Raw genomic sequence first — 20,854 nt, 5'->3', positions numbered from 1 at the left:
AATAATTTCCAACATTCAATGGTTCAGAGGGGTGTGGATTCAGCACAAGCCTCACCTGGTTTACTGTCAGCTCTGCCAGCACTCAGCCATTGTGGCTCCCTGGGACTGTGCCTCTATGCAGTAACAAACTGGTTAGACACACAGGCACATCCTTCAACATCAGATCATCTTCCCCATTATTAAATTGGGTAGATCCCACCTCAACAGCAGACCTACCAGCAGAGGGGCCTCCTTATAGTCTTTCTACTGGCTGATGAAAGCCCTGCTTTTAAAACTGGCTTTTAACCTGTGAATGTCCTGGCAGAACTGGAGGTTTTAGTAGAGGATGCAGAATATTTTAAATGTGTTTCAATCATTCATTGTGACTTTACCCAATCTACTTTTTAGCTGCTATATGCTGCCTTGAGTCTCTTCCCTGGAGGAAAGGCAGGATACAAATAAAATACCATATTTTTCCATGTATAAGACTATACTTCTGTCTAAAATCTTTAGACTAAAAATTGAGGGTCATCTTATACACAGAAGTAAGCTGAGGAGAAAAAAACAAGTGGAGAGGAAAGCAGGGATCAAAGCGATCCTGCAGGATCGCTTTGATCCCTGCTTTCCTCTCTGCTTGCTAAGTCCCATGGGGTTTAGGAAAAGGAGGGGGGAAAGGTCAAAGCAATCCCGTGGCTGTATAAGGGGGAAAGGGATCAAAATGATTGTGCAGTCATGCAATTACTTTGATCCCTTTCCCTCTCCTTTTGCTAAGCCACGCAGGATTAGCACAAAGGGAGAAAGCAGGGATCAAAGCCATCCTGCAGCACTTTAATCCTTTTTACCCTACATTTGCTTAGCCCCACTTAGAAAAGCCCCACTTTGGTTAGAAAAGTGGGGGCATCTTATACATGGGGCAACTTATACATGGAGAAATACGGTAAATAAATAATGACAAAGAAGAAGGAATAAACCAAGTCTTCACCAGTAGATAGATCTCCCTTTATCAGGGAGCCCAGAATGGGAGCAACCATGGATCAGACCCTTACAGAACCCACCTCTGGTGCCAGTAGCAGCTTCCCTGTTGGGTAAGATGATTGTGGGAGTAAAAGAACAGCTCAATTGTTGCTGTAATGTTTATATGGAATTAAGCATGTGTGAAGGAAATCAGGAGGCATGTGTGCCGTCCTCAACATCAAGATCACCCAAGGAGGAGAAAAGAATTAATGAGAAAGAGACAGGAGGGATAACTGGCATGTTAGCAGAGGAAAAAAAGAATATAGAGATTTGTATTCGCAAAGGCTTTCACGGCCGGGATCTAATGGTTGTTGTGGGTTTTTCGGGCTCTTTAGCCATGTTCTGAAGGTTGTTCTTCCTAACGTTTCGCCAGTCTCTGTGGCCGGCATCTTCAGAGGACAGGAGTCTGAATGTAGAGATTTGTTTGTTAGAGGAGGGAGAAAGAAAGGAAGGGGAGGAGTTACAGCTGTCAATGTGGGAGGAAGATATAAAAGAGGAGGGAGGAAGGGTTTTTGGAGGGAGATTGGAGAAAGAATGTGAGAAGAATAAAGGTTCTGTGGAAACAAATCAGAGTGAGCAAAAGTATGAACAAGCACGGAATCTGTTAAAGGACGTTCCTGACCTAAAAGTAGGTGGTTTCCTACCTGAACCTGAGACACCAAAAGAGGGAGAAACAATTTATGAAATGCTTGAATGGACAGTGATAGTATTCCCCTTGCGGACAAATTGATGGGAAGAAAGTGATAGGACATCTGACCTGAATGGGGATCAAATCCCCTCAGTGCAGTCTTACAACCATTCATTCAGATGTGTGTTCCACTGTGGAGATTTATACCCAGGCCAGCCAGCCCAGAACTGCAGCCAGGTAGTGTAAAGCTGACTCAAATAGGAGTGAGCACCAGGTTGTTACTGTTTGGTACAGATCTCTTCTTATTGTCCTGCTGATGCAGCAGAAAGAAAAGTCCTACACAATTCCCAACAACCAAGGACTAGAAAGGTTTTGGATCCAGCATACAGTATTTTCAACCAGCTAAATGTTATTTCACTTGGTCCCCTTCTCAGAAATTAAAGTCTCAGCTGTCTTTCATTAAGTTATTCATGTTATGTAGTTTCAATACCATGTCATAGACATATTATTTATCATTGTAAAATAACATACTCCATTCTATTTCCCACCCCCAATTTCCCGGGGAGGGGGGGGCAAAAAAAAAACGGTTTTGGAAAAACCCGTTTTCCCCCAATTTTTCTGCCCCCCCCCCCGCCTTCCTATCTCTATTCCTGGCCATCTTGTGACAGGACTCTTAAATTCGATAGCAATCGCATTGGGAGCAGAGAGATGATGATGACGCCGCCGCCGCCGCCGCCGCCGCCCCGGCATTTAGGCCACCCGCCGAAAGACCAGCGGGTCTCGGGCTGAAACCTCTCAACGCGCGGGGCGGGTCGGCGCGGCCAAACGTGGCGCTGCTCGAAGATCTCACGCCCCGAGTCAACCTCGGACTCCCGGCCAGCTTTCCAAAAAACCCCCGTGGCTGCACAGCAGGGGACATCTCCCCCCGCCCGCAAGGGAGGAAAACGCCCTCCCGGCCAGGAGGCGGACCCGCACCCAAGGGAGCAACCTTCGGGGCCCTCCCGTCCGAGCCTCCGTTGCGGCTGAGCGGGAGAGGCGGGGGGGGGCCCGGCGGGCTCCCCCGTTGCCTTTCGAAGCAACCCTCCCTTCTTTGGCCGCCTCCCGCCGGGTTGAAGGAGCGGAGGCGGGGCTTGGTGTTTGGGGGAGGAGCTAATCGGGCCACAAGGGAGGGGAGGAGCCGGCAGGTGGAACAAGGAAGAGGCTGCGGACGGGAGGGAGCTGCCCGGGTCCCTTTTCCCGGCTCCCCAACAGCGCCCCGGCAAGGTCTCCCGCCATGCGCGCAGGTAGGCTGGACGGATGGGAATTTGGCCTCGCTTTGTCCGCGGAGTCAGGGATCGGAGCCCTCCCGCCTTGCGAGTGGTGCCAGAGCTGCTCTGTAGCCTCCTCCTTGTGTGTATGTGAGAGAGAGCAAAGCGGCGCTTCCGCGCTCCCCCCCCCCCCCCGAAAGGCTCTAACCGTGGAAGATTCGCGGTTTTCCACCCTCGCCCCGGCGGGCTTTGGCTTCCTTTCCCGCTGGACCTGATCCTCTCCCCGGACATGCCTGGCTGGGAGGGCGCAGCCAGCCCGGGGAGCGCTTGGAGCAGGTCCCACCCAGATGTTCTGGCCATCCATCCATCCCACCCGATCCTATCCATGAGGGGGGGGAGCGGGAGCGGGAAGAGAGAAATGCCCAGACCCCGCCCTTCTGTTGCCTTTTAAGTTTTCCAGACCGGAGGGTCGGGGCTGGTTTTTAAAAAGGCGCCTGGACGAGTCTCCGGGAGCCTGGTCATCGTTTCTCGGAAGGGGAAGCTCCGCGGCGGCGGCGGCGGCGGGGGCAAGTTTCCGAGAGGTGCCGGGAGGCCTTTCTGGAAATGACCTCCGGGAGCTGCGCTTGGTGGGAGGTCCCTCAGTGGGCAACCTGGCTTTGCCTCCGCACGGCGTGAGGAATGGTTCCAGGTACCTCCGGGCGGCTGCCTCTCCGCTCCGTAGGGCCTTTGCTGTCACTTCAGGCACGAGAGTGAACTTCTCCCAGTATGACCCAAGCGCTGTCAGAAGGGCGCCAAGAGAGGTGCGGAGATTGAGGGGGGGGCACTAGACCTGGCTGTGAAAAAGCGAACGACATGCATCTGATTCCTATCAGTTAATGGCTCTCATTTAAGAGCCGCCAAGGTAGGTGCCATCGTTTCCCCCTTAGGAGAAATAACAGCAAAAACAAATCGTGGGGATCTGAATCAAGAAAATGACACAGGACTAAAAACGGTATCCCTCCTTCATCCCAGCTGTTCTACTCGAAGCCGTGTTGCTCTGTGTCTGCCTTTTAATGTAAAAGGGAAATTACATTTGCCGTGGAAGCCTATCTGCTTTGTCCCTCGGAGTATTTTGGCCTTAGAGGAAAGGTGGTGAACCAAAGGGAAAGGGGAAGTATCCGGTTTTCTCTACATCTATGCTAGTAGAGGAAGAGGAATTGACATCCAAAACAGGATGTAATGGTTATGAACTCCTTTTATGTTATAAAATTACATGAAATATATCCCTATTTTCAAAGTTGAGAAAACGTCATCTCTTGTTTTGACTATAGCTCCCATACTTCCATAAAGAAATACAAATAATGTGTGATTCTGGGAGTAGCCATTCAAAAATTAAATTCTTCAAGACTCTTGTAAGAATTTAATCATTTGTAATCATCTTGTAATCATTTTTGTTGACTATTCTGGGAGCTGTCAGCCCCAAATAAGAGGAGAGTCAGAGTTGTCCACCTTACAAGAGGCTAATGTTAATGTGGTGTCACACTACTTCCTTCTGGGACTATTCTCCCATATAAAACCAAAATAACCAGAATATTTGCAAAATGATGTCTCCCAAAGCCTGTAGCCCCTTGAATACTCAAGAATACTCACTCATTCCAGAGGGATTCACAGAAAAGTTCTCCTTGTGTCCTGTTCCTGGAGCAGGCAGTCTACAAAGGAGGCCAAGGCTCTTTCTGTTCCCACATCCTTACTTTAAAAGAGTGGTGAGAATCTGGGTAATGATTCCCTAGGGCAGGGGTGAGCAATGTGTGGCCTCCATGCATCACCTTTTTAAAAGAGAGTGAGATTGTGTGAGAGAAATCTTATAAGCAAATCATTTTTGGAGGTAGGGGTCAGAGAAGTAGCCTCTGGAGGCTCCCTTTCTGTGATGTAGGGTGCAAGGAGCCAATGAAGGCTTAACTGGTAGTTTTACAACCACTTTTTCATATAGACGGCAACGTAGACTTCTTTCAAGGATGAATTTGTAATCTTCATCACCCTGTCTGTCAGTTTTATTATCCAGAAGGGGAAAAGGTTGAGAGAGCAAATATCACCCTCCCCCCTCTAGCCAACTCGTCTGTACCTTCAGGTTAAACAAACAGCAACTGATTCATTCAACCTGTAGGTGACACAACCATCTCCCTAGATTCTCTTCTCAATGTGCTGTTGAACTCTGATGTGCATGATTTTATCGGGAAAATGGATCTTAGCCAGAGTGGACTTGAAATGACTTTGGTATATGAGACCTCATGGCTTCCAAGATCCAGGGAAATGGAAAGGAGAGGCCATCTCTTGGTTAGGTTTGCAGATAAAGAAAGAGGAAATATTTCAATTGATAATTACCTCTACTTTGTATACAGCCCACCAGCTCCCCTGCTTTGAATCTTGCCACCAGTAGAATTAAAACCAACCCAAGTGTGGGTCAATGTTACCACAGTCTCTGATAGTAATTGTTGTTTGGAGGAATGGGCCACCCATGTCATTAGTATCTCTTCAGGAAGGCCATATGCCTTCCTTCTTTAAAATAAATTATAATAAGGCCTACTCTTTAAAAATGAATCTGGCGATGGATTCATGGCTACAGATTGATCATAAATATTCCAATTTTGTGTAAGTTAATTCAGAGGTTGATGGCTGATTCGTTGTAGGTGTTCTTGGAAGAAACTGATAGTTTGGATTCATTTCAAGTGGGTTTTAGGCAATGTGCTGTTACTGAACCAGCATTGATCTCCCCCAATGTTCCCTCTAATTTCTGCTAGAACTGTGTGGAGCTCCACTGCCCATGGGGTTCTGGCCGCAGCTGGAAGCAGATCAGCAGCAACATTGATCTCACTGTGTGGGATTGATGCAGCATTGCATGTGTGCGCACAGCTTACAGGGAACATTGGTCACCCCTGCAAGATGATCTCCTAAGGGAGGCAGACAGATGGAGTATAACCCTGTTGGCCTTCTTGGATCTTTCTGCAGATATTGATACCATCAGCCAGGGTATCCCTCTGAGTTTAGGGATCAGGGGCTCTCTTCTCCACTGGTTCTGGTCCTTCCCTGATGCCTGATTTCAGATGGTACAGCTTGAGGATGCTGGCTCTACCCCTTGCTATAGGGTCCCACAGAGGTCAACCATCTCCCCAATGCTCTTTAATATTTACATGAAGCTGCTGCGGAGAAGCCATTCAGACATTTGTGGTGAGCTGTCACCAGTTTGCTCATGACATGCAGCTCTCTCTCTCTACTTCACGTAATTTTCAAGGGATGTTGTACAAATCCTTGAGTGCTGCTTATCGTTGATGAAGGGCCAGTTAACTGAAACTGAATCCAGAAAAGATGGAGATCCTACTGTTAGAAGGATCATTGGACTGGTTAGAGGAAGTTCACCTGGCCTTGGTGAGGTTACAATCCCTCTGAAGTATCAAGTCCACTGGTTGGGAATACTCCTGGACTGGCAAGAGCTTGAAGGCTCAAGTATCAGCTATGGCCAGTGGTGCATTTTATCAGCTCTAGTTGATTGCCAAATTGCACCCCTATCTGGATAAGAAATACCTACTAGCAATGGTACTTCTGCTTTCTTTTTTCTTGTCCTCTATTAGATCCTTTTTTTTGTATTAGATCTAAATCAGTGTACCACCATATTGATTATATTGCTTTATGAGGTGTACAGGGTTTTGAGTTTTATTTGTAAAATAAAATATTTATTAAAGTATTTACCATTTCAATACAATACTTGTTTAATTCTGTTTAATATTTGTATACTTAATATTTGTAGCTTTTAAATATTGTATTTTTAAAATTATGTAAGCCACCTTGATTCCTTTTAAGGAGAAAGGTGGGGTAAAAATATTTTAAATGGGAGATTAATAAATCAATGCCCAGAGTAGTGTAATCATTAAAAGGGCAGTGTAAAAATCAAATAAATAAATGAGACTAGGAAACCCCCTTTTTTGTATACTGGTTTGCTGGTGTTCTATGGGGCTCCATTCCCCACTATAAATATTTTACTGTTCTGCTTATGTGGCAACGTACTGTTGAGTTTGTTTGTTTGTTCATTCATTCATTCATTCATTCATTCATTCATTCATTCATTCATTCATTCATTCAACTTATATGCCGCCCACACTACCCAAAGGTCTCTGGGCGGCTTACAACATTTAAAATACAATAAAAAGACAAAACAATTAAAATGCAATTAAAATGTATACTCTAAAAATACTCTAAAATTGTTTTATGGAGAATTTTAGCAATTCCCAACCATCAAGACTGTGATTCAGTGGCCAAAATCCTGTTATGCAGAAGGCTAACTTTTAGGAACAGATTGCCATAAGTTAAGAAATCTCCATTGGCATTATCAAGTTTTGTGACTGAGTATGCAACAGATATATTTCTTAACAGCAACATGCTGCTCTAAGTACACCACCTGCTCAAGTGCGCAACAGGATTTTGGCCTGTATTTATGCAGTTTGTATACAAAGCTAATGCTGACTATTATTCCAGTCTAAAGATTTCTTTCTATTAACAGAAAGAGACTGCTGAAATACAGGACATCATGATAGCACATGCAGTGATGGCAAAAAAATGAAATATTCCATCTGCAGTCAAATTACAGCTATTAATTATTATTAAATAATAATAAAAATTGGTATCATTTATTTAATGATAAAGAGGAATCGTTGATTGCACATGCAAACATCAAACATTTGAAGCTATGATAGAAGAGGTTATTTCTAAAGTACTGAAAGTCAAATTTAGGTCACTTATCACCAACACAAACCCACCCTTGTGAGAGACTCCATCCGGATGTCACATCCTTCACTATATCCAGCAGACTGCCTGAAAATTCTCTCTCTGGCTTTTTGTTCCTTTGATTGCATGCTTAAGAAAGCAAAAGACTTGTCAAACAACTGGTTACCCTAACAGACATGGCTGATGGGCTGCCTTCAGCTTAGTGAGTCACACGTGGTTAAGGCCTGCAATGGTGACTTGTTCAGCAGCAGAAATTTGAGAAATGAAAACCACCTTCCTTGCCACAGACTTCAAAAGCATTATAAAACTGAAGATAAAGCAGTCAACACTGCCCGAAATGGTGCTGGGTAGTTAAAATTTTGCTCCCACATAGAATTGTTTGTATAGTTTTAGACCTGTGAAGACCTATAGAATCACACCTCCTCAGTACTGCACTCTTTTATGTGCATCTTGAAAGTTTTAGAAGGTATTTTGGAGGTTCTTCAATGGTTGCTGCTTTTTTGTGATTCAGTTTCATTTTCCAGTTAATGCTTTAATGACATTTTAAAAATCAGTTGAACTGTCAGTTACAGATTGCATTGGACATTATTAAAGGAAAAATTTATAAAAAATATATCAAATAGAAAATGAAACAATAAATGAAATTGTATACTATAAAATTATACTGTAATAAAACTGCATGGGCAGGTCATGCAAAATAATTGCTTCTTGGACCGAGTGACATTTGTCACTGGCTTCTAAAGTACTGAGATCTACCCAAAGAGCACTATTTTTGTTTTTGAACGTTTCCCTTCACATCTGAAGAAATCCTGCCAACAGAGGATTCCTTCATTTTTCTTCAAAAAAAGTCTTCCTGTCACAAAAAGTGCTTAATCAATCTAGAAATACAGCTTTCTTGTGCAGTCTGGAGCACACAACATGTTTGCCTCCTGCAACACTTTCATAAAAGCAGCAAACACTGTTGACTTGAAAAAGTAAAAAAATAGCTCTTCAATACTTTTGTAAACCTTACCCAGAAAATAAAATGCTGTTATGCATTTTTATGAATACACAAATATGAATACACAAGTTGTGGAGGAAGGGAGTTCGTAGTGTAAATAGGCTAGTGTGTTAGACTGCTGTTGTCATTTAAATTTTGTGTTATCTTTATGTCTTACAGTAGTTCTTCTGTTAAGCTGCTTGCGTGCGAAGAAGACCTTATAGGGTCAGGCTGCAACGAATGGAAGCTGGCATGAATAAGGTGAGAAAAAAAAACATACCTTTTCTTTGTTGTTCAAAAATACCAGAGACAGTCAATCAAAATTATAGAAACATTGATTGGTATTATATAACAGATACAAGTTTTAACTAAAAACCTATCTGTTAAATATCAGCACCATATGTATGCCATTCCTATATTATTTGAAAGTACTAAACACAATCAATCAAAATTATAAAAATATTGACAGGTATTATATAACTGATACAAGTTTTAACCAACTGTATACTGCTCCTATCATCATCATCATCATCATCATCATCATCATCATCACTACTACTACTTTTACTTTGAGTTGGGAGCAAACTGAGGGAATTGAAGAGAAACTAATAGAAGAGGGAAGAGATGTAAAAGGGGATTGATTACAGATTGTCTTGTACTTAAAGTCTAATATTATTGAGAGCGCCAAGGCTGGGAACTGCCTCTTACAGCAGATATACTGGTCGCCGATCTGTTGTTGATCACAATTCAAAGTACTGGTCTTAACCTAAAAGGCACCAAACAGCTTGGATCCAAGCTATCTCAAGGACTGTGTCTCCCTTTATTAGCCTGCCTGGATGTTAAGATCATCATCTCTCAGTCCTGCCACCTTCCCAGGTGCATTTGGCGGAAACACAGGAGTGGAACTTGCCTTTTGCTGTTCCCAGACTTTGGATCTCCCTACCACAGAACTGGCCCTGTCTTTGCTGCCCAAGTGTTACTGGAGGAAAACCACCACCCAGTAGTCTTTGTGCAAGATGAGGTTATAATGATTTGGATTCTCCCACAAAACCTCCGGAGATCGAGAAGAAGGACCAGAGTATTGCTGAAGGGCTGAATCAAGCCATGCCAGAAGTTGTGGTAGAACTGCCCATTTGGATGAAACAAACAGAAACACAATTATGAATGAACATGAGAGAACAAAACAAGCAAACAACCCCCCCACATCTACTTGTGCAAGTAAGGTATCCAGCTGTGCAGACCTACTCTTATATGGGCAGCTACAGGCAGCTACATTATAATGCATGGCTTCCTTTTGATTGCACTTGTTTTTCCTATTTACTAATTTTTGGGGTTAAAAAAAAGCAAAAGCAAAGTGTGTTATTTATATACTGTCCCATAGTGCTTAAGTACTCTCTGGGTGGTTTACATGTTAATTGTGCAGGCTACACATTGTCCCGCCCTGCCCCCTAGTAATCTGGGTACTCATTTTACCAACCTTGGAGAGACTGAAGGCTGAGTCAACCGTGAACCGGCTACCTGGTCATGAGCACAGTTTTCACTGCGGTATAGTAGTTTAACCAGTGTGTCACAAGGCTGGGAGGACGTGGTGGCGCTGTGGGCTAAACCGCAGAAGCCTGTGCTGCAGGGTCAGAAGACCAGCAGTCGTAAGATTGAATCCACGCGATGGAGTGAGCGCCCATTGTTTGTCCTGGCTCCCGCCAACCTAGCGGTTCGAAAGCATGCAAATGCAAGTAGATAAATAGGGACCACCTTGGTGGGAAGGTAACAGCGTTCCGTGTCTAAGTCGCACTGGCCATGTGACCACGGAAGATTGTCTTCGGACAAAAAAACGCTGGCTCTATGGCTTGGAAACGGGGATGAGCACCGCCCCCTAGAGTCGAACACGACTGGACAAAAATGTCAAGGGGAACCTTTACACAAGGCTCATTGGTTGAACACTTGTTCTATCTGGTTGATTTTCCAAATCAGGCAAATTCATTACATCATTTGAATGGCAGACTTATCTGGAAAAAAAGGTTATACTTTTTTTAAAAAAAATGGTGTAATTCCTCATTGGATAGTTTCCTGCATTTGTAAACATGGACATGCTAGATTTGCCTTGTTGTTCAGCACTTCTTTAATCCCTTGTAAATTATATACTTGGGGGAAAAATCTCCACCTCAGATTCCATAAATTTTCTTTAAAATTCCATAATGGACTATTCCTGTCTTGAACATGATATGGATAACAGATCAGTTGAGATATGCTGGGATATTTTGGTTTTCTGCCATTTTTCCTAAACATGGTACAATCCCTGGCCCCCAATGATTCTGTTCTGTTTATATAACCTGAACTGTTAAATTCCATAAGTCAACCAGTTTTCATGAATTGTTTGTGTTTTAATGTCATTGTAACCCTCTTCCAGGTAATCTGATCCAAAGTACCTTCATGCTGGAGTAATTCTAAAAAAAAGGCTTACTTTCCTTCCATCATCCATCCACTCTTTCCATCCTTAGTTTAGCAAAATGTTCCATGTAAAACTACAATTGCATACATTCTTACTTCATTTGTATCCTTTTACTAAAAACAGTAACTGTTTTAAATTTTTCAAAAAATTATGGCCTAGTGTGAGTAATCACTCACTGTTGAATTCTTCTATATGTATCAGAAATGTAGCAGTTCTCCACAAAAAAGTTACAAAACAATTAATGTACTTCTTTAGCTATTTGTTTGGGGGTGGGCATGGCATTACTAAATTTGCTGCTGCTACCATCATATAAATCTTAACATATATTACCTATATTGTCCAATGCCCACAAATGCAGCAGTAGGACACTTCAGACTCTATCTGGATTCAGTGCAGTGACACCTAAGCTTACCTGGATGTCGACACTGATTGATTGATTGATTGATTGATTGCTTCTGTCATCTTTCTCCCAGACCTGGGACTCAAGGTATCTAATAAACAGGTCTTCATAAATAGAAACTTACAAAACAGTAGGATTACAAATGTTAATAAATAATTATATTCATTATCATTTAAAAACCAAAATTAAAAAACTTTAAAACATTTAGTTTAAAATGCTAACACATTTATTTTGGGGGGGGGGGAAAAGGGGAACCATCATATTATGTAAAATCTGATTGTTTGTAGCACTTAATTTCCGAAGTTCTGCCAGAATACAAATATGACAGAAAGATCCTCATAGGGGACAAACATGGCTGTTCTGGGCAAGGATTCCCAGAGCCTAGGCACAGCAGCCAAGAAGGCCCTCCTTCATGTTTCCACCAGACCAGCCTCTGAACATGGTGGAACGGTGACAGAAGCTTCTGCAGCAGATCTTAAAGCCCAAGTAGGCTTGTAAGGGAGGATATCATCTTTCAGATAACAATGTTAACATTGTTAGCCATAGAACACTCTGCTGCTCTGTTTTAGTGACTTAAACCATGAATTCCTGCCAGAAATTAGAGAATGACAGTATTATGAAATAATCCCACATTGAAGATGAAAGGAGGCTGTGATGATAGCTGGGTCAGAGGTGGGGAAGAAGCTACTAGCATCCACTTCAGTCTTGAAAAGAAAGAGTTGTTTTCAACTTGATCTTATACTTGAAGTGGTTCATAGCTGATTTCTGAGGAACATAAGATCAGTTTTTGACAATAAATTGATATTATTTGATTGTTTTTATTCCATTTTATTGTGAGCCACCCAGAGTAGTCACCATCTAAATGGGTGGGATACAAATTTAATAAATACATAAATAAATAAAATAATGAGCTCAGAGATAATACAACATTGTAATTTGTAAATAAAGATCAAGTTTTCTATTCACGAACATTTTCCTTAAATATTTTTAGATTAGGCATCCTTCAGTCTCGAGAGACTATGGTAACATGCTCTGAATGGAGGTCTTGGAACAGCATCTAGTGTGGCTGAGAAGGCCAATTGGAGAGTAACAATCCCTCCCACACTGAAGACAGATACAATCTGTCCCCCTATCCAGCTCCCTGATTTTGCTGGTTTCAGGACTGCCTCTGTGCCTTGGCCTGCTGGACAAGGGTCTCTTCAAATTGGGAGAGGTCATGCTGCACTGCCTGCCTCCAGGCTGAATGCTCAGATGTCAAAGTTTCCCATCTGTTGAGGTCCATTCCTAAGGCCTTCAGATACTGCCTGCAGATATCCTTGTATTGCCCTCTGGCATGATTTCCCTGCGCTAATTCTCCATACAGGAGATCTTTTGGAATCCGACTATCAGTCATTATCACAACATGCCCAAGCCAACATAGATGGCACTGTTTCAGTAATGTATACATGCTGAAAACTCCCGCTCATTCTAGGACTACTCTATTTGGAACTTTGTCCTGGCAGGTGATACTAAAACTGCGTCAGAAACAATGCATATGGAACATCTTCAGCTTCCTCTCCTGCCGTGCACAAAGGGTCCAGGACTCACTGAAGTACAGGAGTGTATTAAGGACACAGGCTCTATAGACCTGGAACTTGGTATATGCTGTCAGCTTCTTATTAAGCCATACTCTCTTTGTGAGTCTTGATAACATGGTAGCTGCATTGCCAATCTGTTTGTCCAGCTTGACATCTAGGGAGAGAATGTCAGAGATTGTTGAGCCAAGGTACTCAAAGTCATGAACAACCTCCAATTCTTGTGTGGAGATGGTAATAGAGGGAGGTGAGTCCATGCCCTGGCCCATGACTTGTATTTTTTTTTCAGGCTGATTGTTAGTCCAAAGTCTTGGCAGGCCTTACTAAAGGTATTCATGAGTTGTTGGAGGTCTTCAGCAGAATGGGCAACAACAGCTGCATCATCTGCGAAGAGGACTTCCGCCATGCATTTCAGCTGGACTTTGTTCTTTGCTCTCAACCTAGAGAGATTAAAGAGCTTTCCATCTGATCTAGTCCGGAGATAGATACTTTCTGTTGCAGTTCCAAAGGCATGCTTCAGCATGACAGAAAAATATCCCAAACAGGGTCGGTGCGAGGACACAGCCCTGTTTCACTCCGCTTCGGATGTCAAAGGGATCTGATGTTGAGCCATTAAAAACTACAGTGCCCTTCATTCCCTTATGAAAGGACCTGATGATGTTAAGGAGAGTAGCTCAGAGTATCCAATCTTGGGAAGTATTTTAAAAAGGCCGTCCCTGCTAACCAAATCAAAGGCCTTTGTGAGATCTACGAAGGCCACAAAGAGTGGCTGTCATTGTTCCCTACATTTCTCCTGCAATTCTCTGAGGGAAAATACCATGTCAGTGGTGGATTTATTAGCTCGAAATCCACACTGTGATTCTCCTGGAGTCTCTTCAGCATAACACAGGCAAGCAGCTTCCCTACGTCCTGTCTCCTTTGTTCGTAAACAATGTGACAATGTTTGCATCATTTACATCCTGTGGTACTCCACCTTCCCTCCAGCAAAGACAAAAGATTTCATTCAACTCGGTGGTGATAATCTCTTTACAGCACTTCAGCAGGGATGTTATCCTTCCCAGGTGCCTTGCCGGAGGCTAGGGAATTCAAGGCTGCTTTTATTTCTGCAAAAGTTGGTTTGCTATCCAACTCTTCCAAGATAGACAGGTAGTTGATGTTATTTAATGCCTCTTTGGTTACTACATTCTCTCTAGAATATAGCTCAGAGTAGTGCTGCATCCAGCATTCCAACTGCTGTGCTCGGTCCTTAAGTATATCAGTTGCCCATTGGTAGTTGAATAGTCTTCCCAAGAGTAGCCCATGTGGAGAGTGTTACAGTAATTGATCTTAGAGATTACTAGCACATGCACCAAAATTGTTAGGGGACATACACTCCCATCTAACCAGTACAACTGGGCAATCAATCAAAATGAGAGATATTTTCACTACACTGATTTTGAAAACCATCTGCAAATTGAGAGTTTTGACTTATCTGGGGAAAATCAAGCTCTGTTCTCATAAATAAAAGATTTACGAACAACTTCATAACAATGTCACAAATACTGTAAATTTGTACAGTACCATCATTAGAACCAGTTGGTATTCATATTATGGTGTGCAATTCTCAGGTTCCACAGATTTTTAATTTACTGTTTTTGCAGTACAGACCTTAAAGGAGGGAGAATTGCTTCAGTCTTGAGATCATAGTGGAGTAAAGCAATGCAGACAAATTAAAACATAGTTTTGCCTTCTTAGGAGATGCTAGAGTTATACTGGGGCAGAGAAGCAGTATAAGTTCTCTCTTTGGAAATGCTGTGTACTTTTAAGTTCCCCTTTTTAAAAGCTCTCATCACTTGCCTGTCTTTCCACTGTATATAAATAAACTGGAACTTTTTTTGCTTTGTCATTTTATTTTAAATGCATTGCAGTCTTCCTGGAATATCTGACACATTTTAATGTCAAGTATGCTCTTTGCATCTAGCATACATCAGTTATTTCCTTTTTCATGAACTTTGGGAAGGAATGGGCTGAATTGTTGTCTGGCTTTTTGCCTGCTATTCACCCGTTGGAAGCATGCCTCTGTTGCTGGAACAAATGATTCCACTAGACAGCAAAGATTCTCTTGAAGACCTATTGTCATAGTTCAGGAAACAGCAATTACATATGATACTACATAGACTATTTATTGCAGCCTAGGGGACGACAGAGTACAAGATGGCTGGACAGTGTCATCAAAGCTACCAACATGAATCTGACCAAACTCTGGGAGGCAGTGGAAGACAGGAGGGCCTGGCGTGCTCTGGTCCATGAGGTCATGAAGAGTCGGACATGACTAAATGACTAAACAGCAACAAACGTATATTATTATTACTTTTGAGATTAATAAGTTGATTTAAACAAACCGTTTCCATATCATACTCCATTAAAAATTCCTGATATAGTCCATAATTATTAATAACAGGGGCCGCATAGTGGCCACAAAATTTGGCTTGGGCCTGGAAATATTAGGAGCTCCCAACTTAATTCGGCTTTGTACTATTTCTTTAGAATTGGGCATTCACCTACCTTCCACAACTGCCTGGTTACTCACATTTAAATTTTGGCTCCGTCTTTTTTTAAATTCGCATTCTGGATCCCTGATATATGATTTATTGTGCGATTCCTACTCCTTTTCTTGGTTCCAGCTTATTGAAAAGAAACTTTTTTCTCTTCACATATCCCTGGAATCTTTGGTAGATATGAATCTCACTAGGGCTTAGTCTATAATCAAGGGCAAGCTCTGTCATGCTGAATTCAATTACCTATGTAATAACCTTAATCCTGTATGTTCCCCTTTTTCTGTTGGGTTTATTTTTCCATCTCAGGATCATTCTCCCAAATATTTCCATTCCCTAGTAAACCCACATCTAAGAAGAGCTTTTATGTTAGCCCGTTTTAATATTTTTCCTTTGGCCACCCATGCCGGTCGATTTCTTAATATCCCTCGTGAAAAAAGACTTTGGTGTTTTTTGTTTGTTTGTTTGTTTGTTTGTTTGTTTAGAGACTCCCGACACCCTGGTTCATATACTGTTTCAATGCCCTGCTCATTCTCACCTCTGAAATTTTTTTCTTGAACCTTGGATCTCTTATTTTTTTTTTCAGTTCTTCTGAGTTAATTCTTTCTATTTTCATGAGTGATGAATGTAATTCCCTGACCGCTGACTCCTGGGAACATCAATTGATCATTTTTGTAAATGTTAAAAAGTAACAGTGCCAGTACAGTGCACTGTAAGAGACCGGTCCTTTGATTTTTCCAGTGACTGTGCCTCCCTTGAGATTCAGCTAAGAATCTTTGGTTTTGAAATAGTACAGCGATGATTTCTGTTAGTCCTTGATCTTTAAGAAGGAGATAGAGCTTTTTGAGCAGCAATTGAGGGTAGATAGATACAGTCGTGCCTCGCTTTACGATTGCCCCATATAACGACGAATCTGCTTAACGATGCCTTTTTTGCGATCGCAAAACCAATCGCAAAATGATGCTTCCTATGGGCAAAATCCACTGTGCGATATCAGTTCACTGCTTTGGCAACCAATTTTTCGCATTACGACGATCAGTGAACAGCTGATCGTTGAGTTCCAAAATGGCCACCGGCTGAAGAAAATGGCCCCCCACTGTTTTCTAGGACGGATTCCTCACTAGACAGGCACCAAAAATGGCTGCCATATGGAGGATCTTCACTGGACGGTGAGTTTTTAGCCCATTGGAACGCATTAACCGGGTTTTAATGCATTCCAATGGGTTTTTTATTTTTGCTTTACGATGTTTTCGCTCTACAGCAATTTCACTAGAATGAATTAACATTGTTAAGCGAGGCATCACTGTATACCGCTGTAAGTCGTGCATATTTTTCATTGACAAGTGGGAGTCATTTCTCCCATCCAGTATTCGAAGTAGAAACACAGTGAAAGGTAAGAAGTATAGGTGACAAAAACAGGGAAAAGATGTCTATCTGGGAGGAAGAGACCTGAAAACTGAATGGAATTCCTGATCTTCAGCAATCTATTGTTGAAGACCATATGTTAGGAATGGGCAATAGGGAAGAACTGTTGCTTTTGTGCTTAAGAAAATATTAATACTGTACTATTTCCTAGTTCAATATACATTCCATTCTGTTTTTTGCAGCCCCCAGACATCCAAAATATATTTTGTCTCCACAATGGAGAATTGGGGCAGGATTACTTTTACTATCCTGTCATTAGATAAACACCAGTGAAGTGCAATTTTTGTTTTAACAGCTGCCTGATGAATGTTGAGTGGTTCTGCTTGAACCATGACTTGCTGCCAAAAGGATGTGTAAGGAACTCAACTTTTGACTTCTCAGATTACATTTCTGGATGTGCAGTCCATACAGTGAGGGATTCTGAGCTAGGGATGCAAATCTTAACTGTGTAAGTATAAGATACTGCAAAATGTTTCTCTTCACCTGCAAAAAAGAGATATTTTCTGTTAATCTCAAGGAGTTTTCATATTTCAAGTTTGTTGGGGGGCAGATTTGCCACAAGCCAGTGATAGTTGCTGATTTTGTTGCACTGACTTTTAAATCTAGAAGCGTAAACTGAGTTGTTTGTGTATTATTAATCAAGCAGTCTTTCCTTCTGTGCTTCCTGTGTGTTTATGTGTGTATGCATTGCTTCACAAATGGAAAAGACACAGTTATTTCATGTATGTTGCTAAAACCACAATGGGAGAAGTTTTTTTTTCCATTTCCCTGCTGGTGCATGAAATCTTGCTAGTGATAATGAACTCACACCAGTGAAATTTCTTCATATCTCCATTCCAAGCATCGTACAGATAGGCCACACATGGAGGCAACTTGAAGAATACACACCACATCATCCCTTCTTTTGCAACCCCAAACAGGAAATTAATTTTGGCTACCAAAAGGAGGACTTAGGGATGGTATATCACAAGGCACTCATCAAATCTTCCTATTTAATCTTGGCACTAGCCAGGCATATAGAAAGAAAGGGAGGGCAGAGTAGCAGGCAGGTATTCATCATGCTGACTATATAATTTTAACGAGTTGCTACTCCTCTAGCAACCTCTTTAACATTTACTTCACTGGTGCCTAAATTTTAGGGGGATTAGTAAAAATATTCAGATTGGACTCAAAATGAATTGGAAGAACCTGATCGAAAAACATGGAGACCAATGAACATGCATCATGCACTACATCCAAAAAGAGATGTGGACAAATTATATTTACGATGAAAAGTTGGAGGCCATGGATTACTGCAAATATAGCAGGTAGTACAGGAAGAAAAAAGAAGCCTAAATGATTATATCAGAACAAGTAGAGAAAAATTACTGAAGGTGGTGAAAATGGACAATATTTTTGAAAACAACAGAAACAAGGGCTCAATATAAGAAACAACAATTTGAAAAGAAACAGCTGGAAAAATAAACCACTGCATGGACAACACCTGAGGATATTGATGGAAAGCATGATAATAATTCAACATGGGCATGGCTAAATGTTTCTTTCATGAGCAAAGTGGTTGAGAGGGTGGTGGCCGATCAGCTCCAGGCTCACCTGGACGAAACGGATGCCCTGGATCCATTTCAGTCGGGTTTCAGGCCACGCCACAGTACTGAGACGGCATTGGTCGCCCTGTACGATGACCTGTTGAGGGAGGCCGACAGGGGCAAAATCTCCCTGCTGGTCCTCCTCGACATCTCGGCGGCCTTTGATACCGTCGACCACGGTATCCTCCTGGGGAGGCTCTCTGAGTTGGGAATTGGTGGCTTGGCACTTGCCTGGCTCCGTTCCTTCTTGGGGGACCATCCCCAGAGAGTTCAGCTTGGGGAGAGCATCTCGGCCCCGTGGAGTCTCAATTGTGGGGTTCCACAGGGGTCGATTATCTCCCCAATGCTGTTTAACATCTATATGAGGCCGCTGGGTGGGGTCATTAGGGGATGTGGGGCTTCGTGTCATCAATGTGCCGATGACACCCAGCTCTACATCTCCTTTTCACCAACTGCAGGTGATGCTGTCCTTTCCCTTCAGCGTTGCCTGGGGGCCGTACTGCAATGGATGCAAGAGAACGGACTGAGGCTGAATCCGGATAAGACGGAAGTTCTGAGGGTGGGTGACCCCGTGGTAGGTGGCTTGGGTGGCTCTCTCACATTTGGGGGGACCACCTTGGCCGCGAAGAGTGGGGTCCGCAGCCTCGGCATATATTTGGACGCGACGCTCACCATGGAAACTCAGGTGGTGTCGGTAGTCCGCACCGCATATTTCCATCTTTGGCGGATTGCCCGGCTGCGACCCTATCTCAACATGGGGGCGCTCACTACCTTGGTGCATGCGCTCGTAATCTCAAGATTAGATCACTGTAACACGCTCTACGTGGGGCTGCCTTTGAGGCTGACACGGAAACTTCAGGTGGTGCAGAATGCGGCGGCCAGGCTCCTTACAGGAGTGAGAAAATATCAACACATCTCTCCAACGCTAGCCGCATTGCATTGGCTGCCCATCTGTTTCCGTGTCAACTTCAAAGTTTTAATGCTTACTTATAAGGCCCTAAACGGTTTAGGACCTCGATATTTGGCGGAACGCCTCCTCCCACCAAGGTCTACCTGGATCACCCGCGCGAGTCAGGAGGTGAGGCTGAGGAGCCTGACACCGAGAGAGGCCCAGAAGGAGAAGACACAAAACCGGGCCTTCTCGGCGGTGGCTCCTCGCCTCTGGAACAATCTCCCTCCGGCGATTCGCGCGGCCCCCACGCTGGGCACCTTTAAAACCCAATTAAAAACATGGCTGTTTATTCAGGCCTTCCCTCCAGCCAACTCTTGATTTTTTCTTACTTTTCCTTTTTATCTTTACTGCTGTTCTTGTTTGATTATTATGTATTTGTCTATGTTTTATTATTTGATTTTATATTTGGAAGCCGCCTAGAGTGGTCCGGTGGGCCAGATAGGCGGGGTATAAATTAAATAAATAAATGAATGAATGAATGAATGAATGAATGAATGAATGAATGAATGAATGAATGAATGAATGAATGAATGAAACTGGAGAGCATTAAGAAAGAAACAGAAGACATGATTTTTGCTTCACAAGAACAAGCACTCCAAACCGATGTGATGAAAGCTAAGATCCAAGGAATTGGTGTCAACAAGAACTGTCAACTCTACCAAGAAAAAGATGTAACTGTGTCATACCTCATCAGTTGAATGTCCAAAGATTGCACAAACAGATTACAAAATTAGATATGATAGAGTGGGAAAAATAGTGTACTGGTCATTACTGAAAAAAAATATAACTTGCCAGCCTACAAAAACCCATGGGAACATCAGGCAGAGAAGGTGTCAGAAAATGACGATACCAAACTAATAGGCATCTTGAACATCAGACATAGTAGTAATAGAATTAAAAAATATCTGGATCGTTGACATTGAAATTCCAGAGGATGCTAGAGTTGAAAATAAAGAATTGGAAAAACTAACTACAGAGACCTGGCAATTGAAACATCTTGCTTGTGGATGAAACACACTTCAGTGATCTCTATAGTCATCGGGGCTTTGGAGCAATATCAAGAAATTTCACACAGTATTATAAGCAGTTTCACATCTCAGAGATTACACCATCAGAGCTACAAAAAATGGCAATATTAGGAATAGCATACCTACTGTGCCAATATTTAACAGATAGGGTGTTGGTTAAAACTTGTACAGTGGTGCTTGATTTACAAACTTAATCCGTCCCAGAAGATGTTTGTAAGTCAAAACATTCGTAAGTCAAATCAGCATTTCCCATTGAAATGCATGGGAACGGGATTAATCCATTCCAGCATTTCAAAAAAAATAC

General features: G+C 42.6%; 1 protein-coding gene across 3 annotated transcripts in view; it reads left to right on the top strand.

Moving 5' to 3' along the window:
• Window positions 1-2,769: 2,769 nt before the first annotated feature.
• The window catches only part of SH3BP2 (SH3 domain binding protein 2), a 43,144-nt gene continuing 25,059 nt past the window's right edge, over window positions 2,770-20,854 (top strand). For 2 of the 3 annotated variants that reach the window (XM_020811220.3, XM_073000985.2), the window contains exons 1-3: window positions 2,770-2,904; window positions 8,783-8,863; window positions 17,280-17,432. In XM_020811220.3, coding sequence (XP_020666879.3) covers window positions 17,287-17,432 — 146 coding nt within the window. In that variant the 5' untranslated portion in view covers window positions 2,770-2,904; window positions 8,783-8,863; window positions 17,280-17,286. The remainder of the gene's footprint in view (window positions 2,905-8,782; window positions 8,864-17,279; window positions 17,433-20,854) is intronic. The other variant, XM_073000986.2, reaches the window with a different exon arrangement.

The sequence above is a fragment of the Pogona vitticeps genome, chromosome 5, assembly GCF_051106095.1.
Source record: "Pogona vitticeps strain Pit_001003342236 chromosome 5, PviZW2.1, whole genome shotgun sequence".
Taxonomy (NCBI): Eukaryota; Metazoa; Chordata; class Lepidosauria; order Squamata; family Agamidae; genus Pogona; species Pogona vitticeps.
Note: the sequence above shows the minus strand (reverse complement) of the source record. Positions and strands in the feature narration are given on the sequence as shown.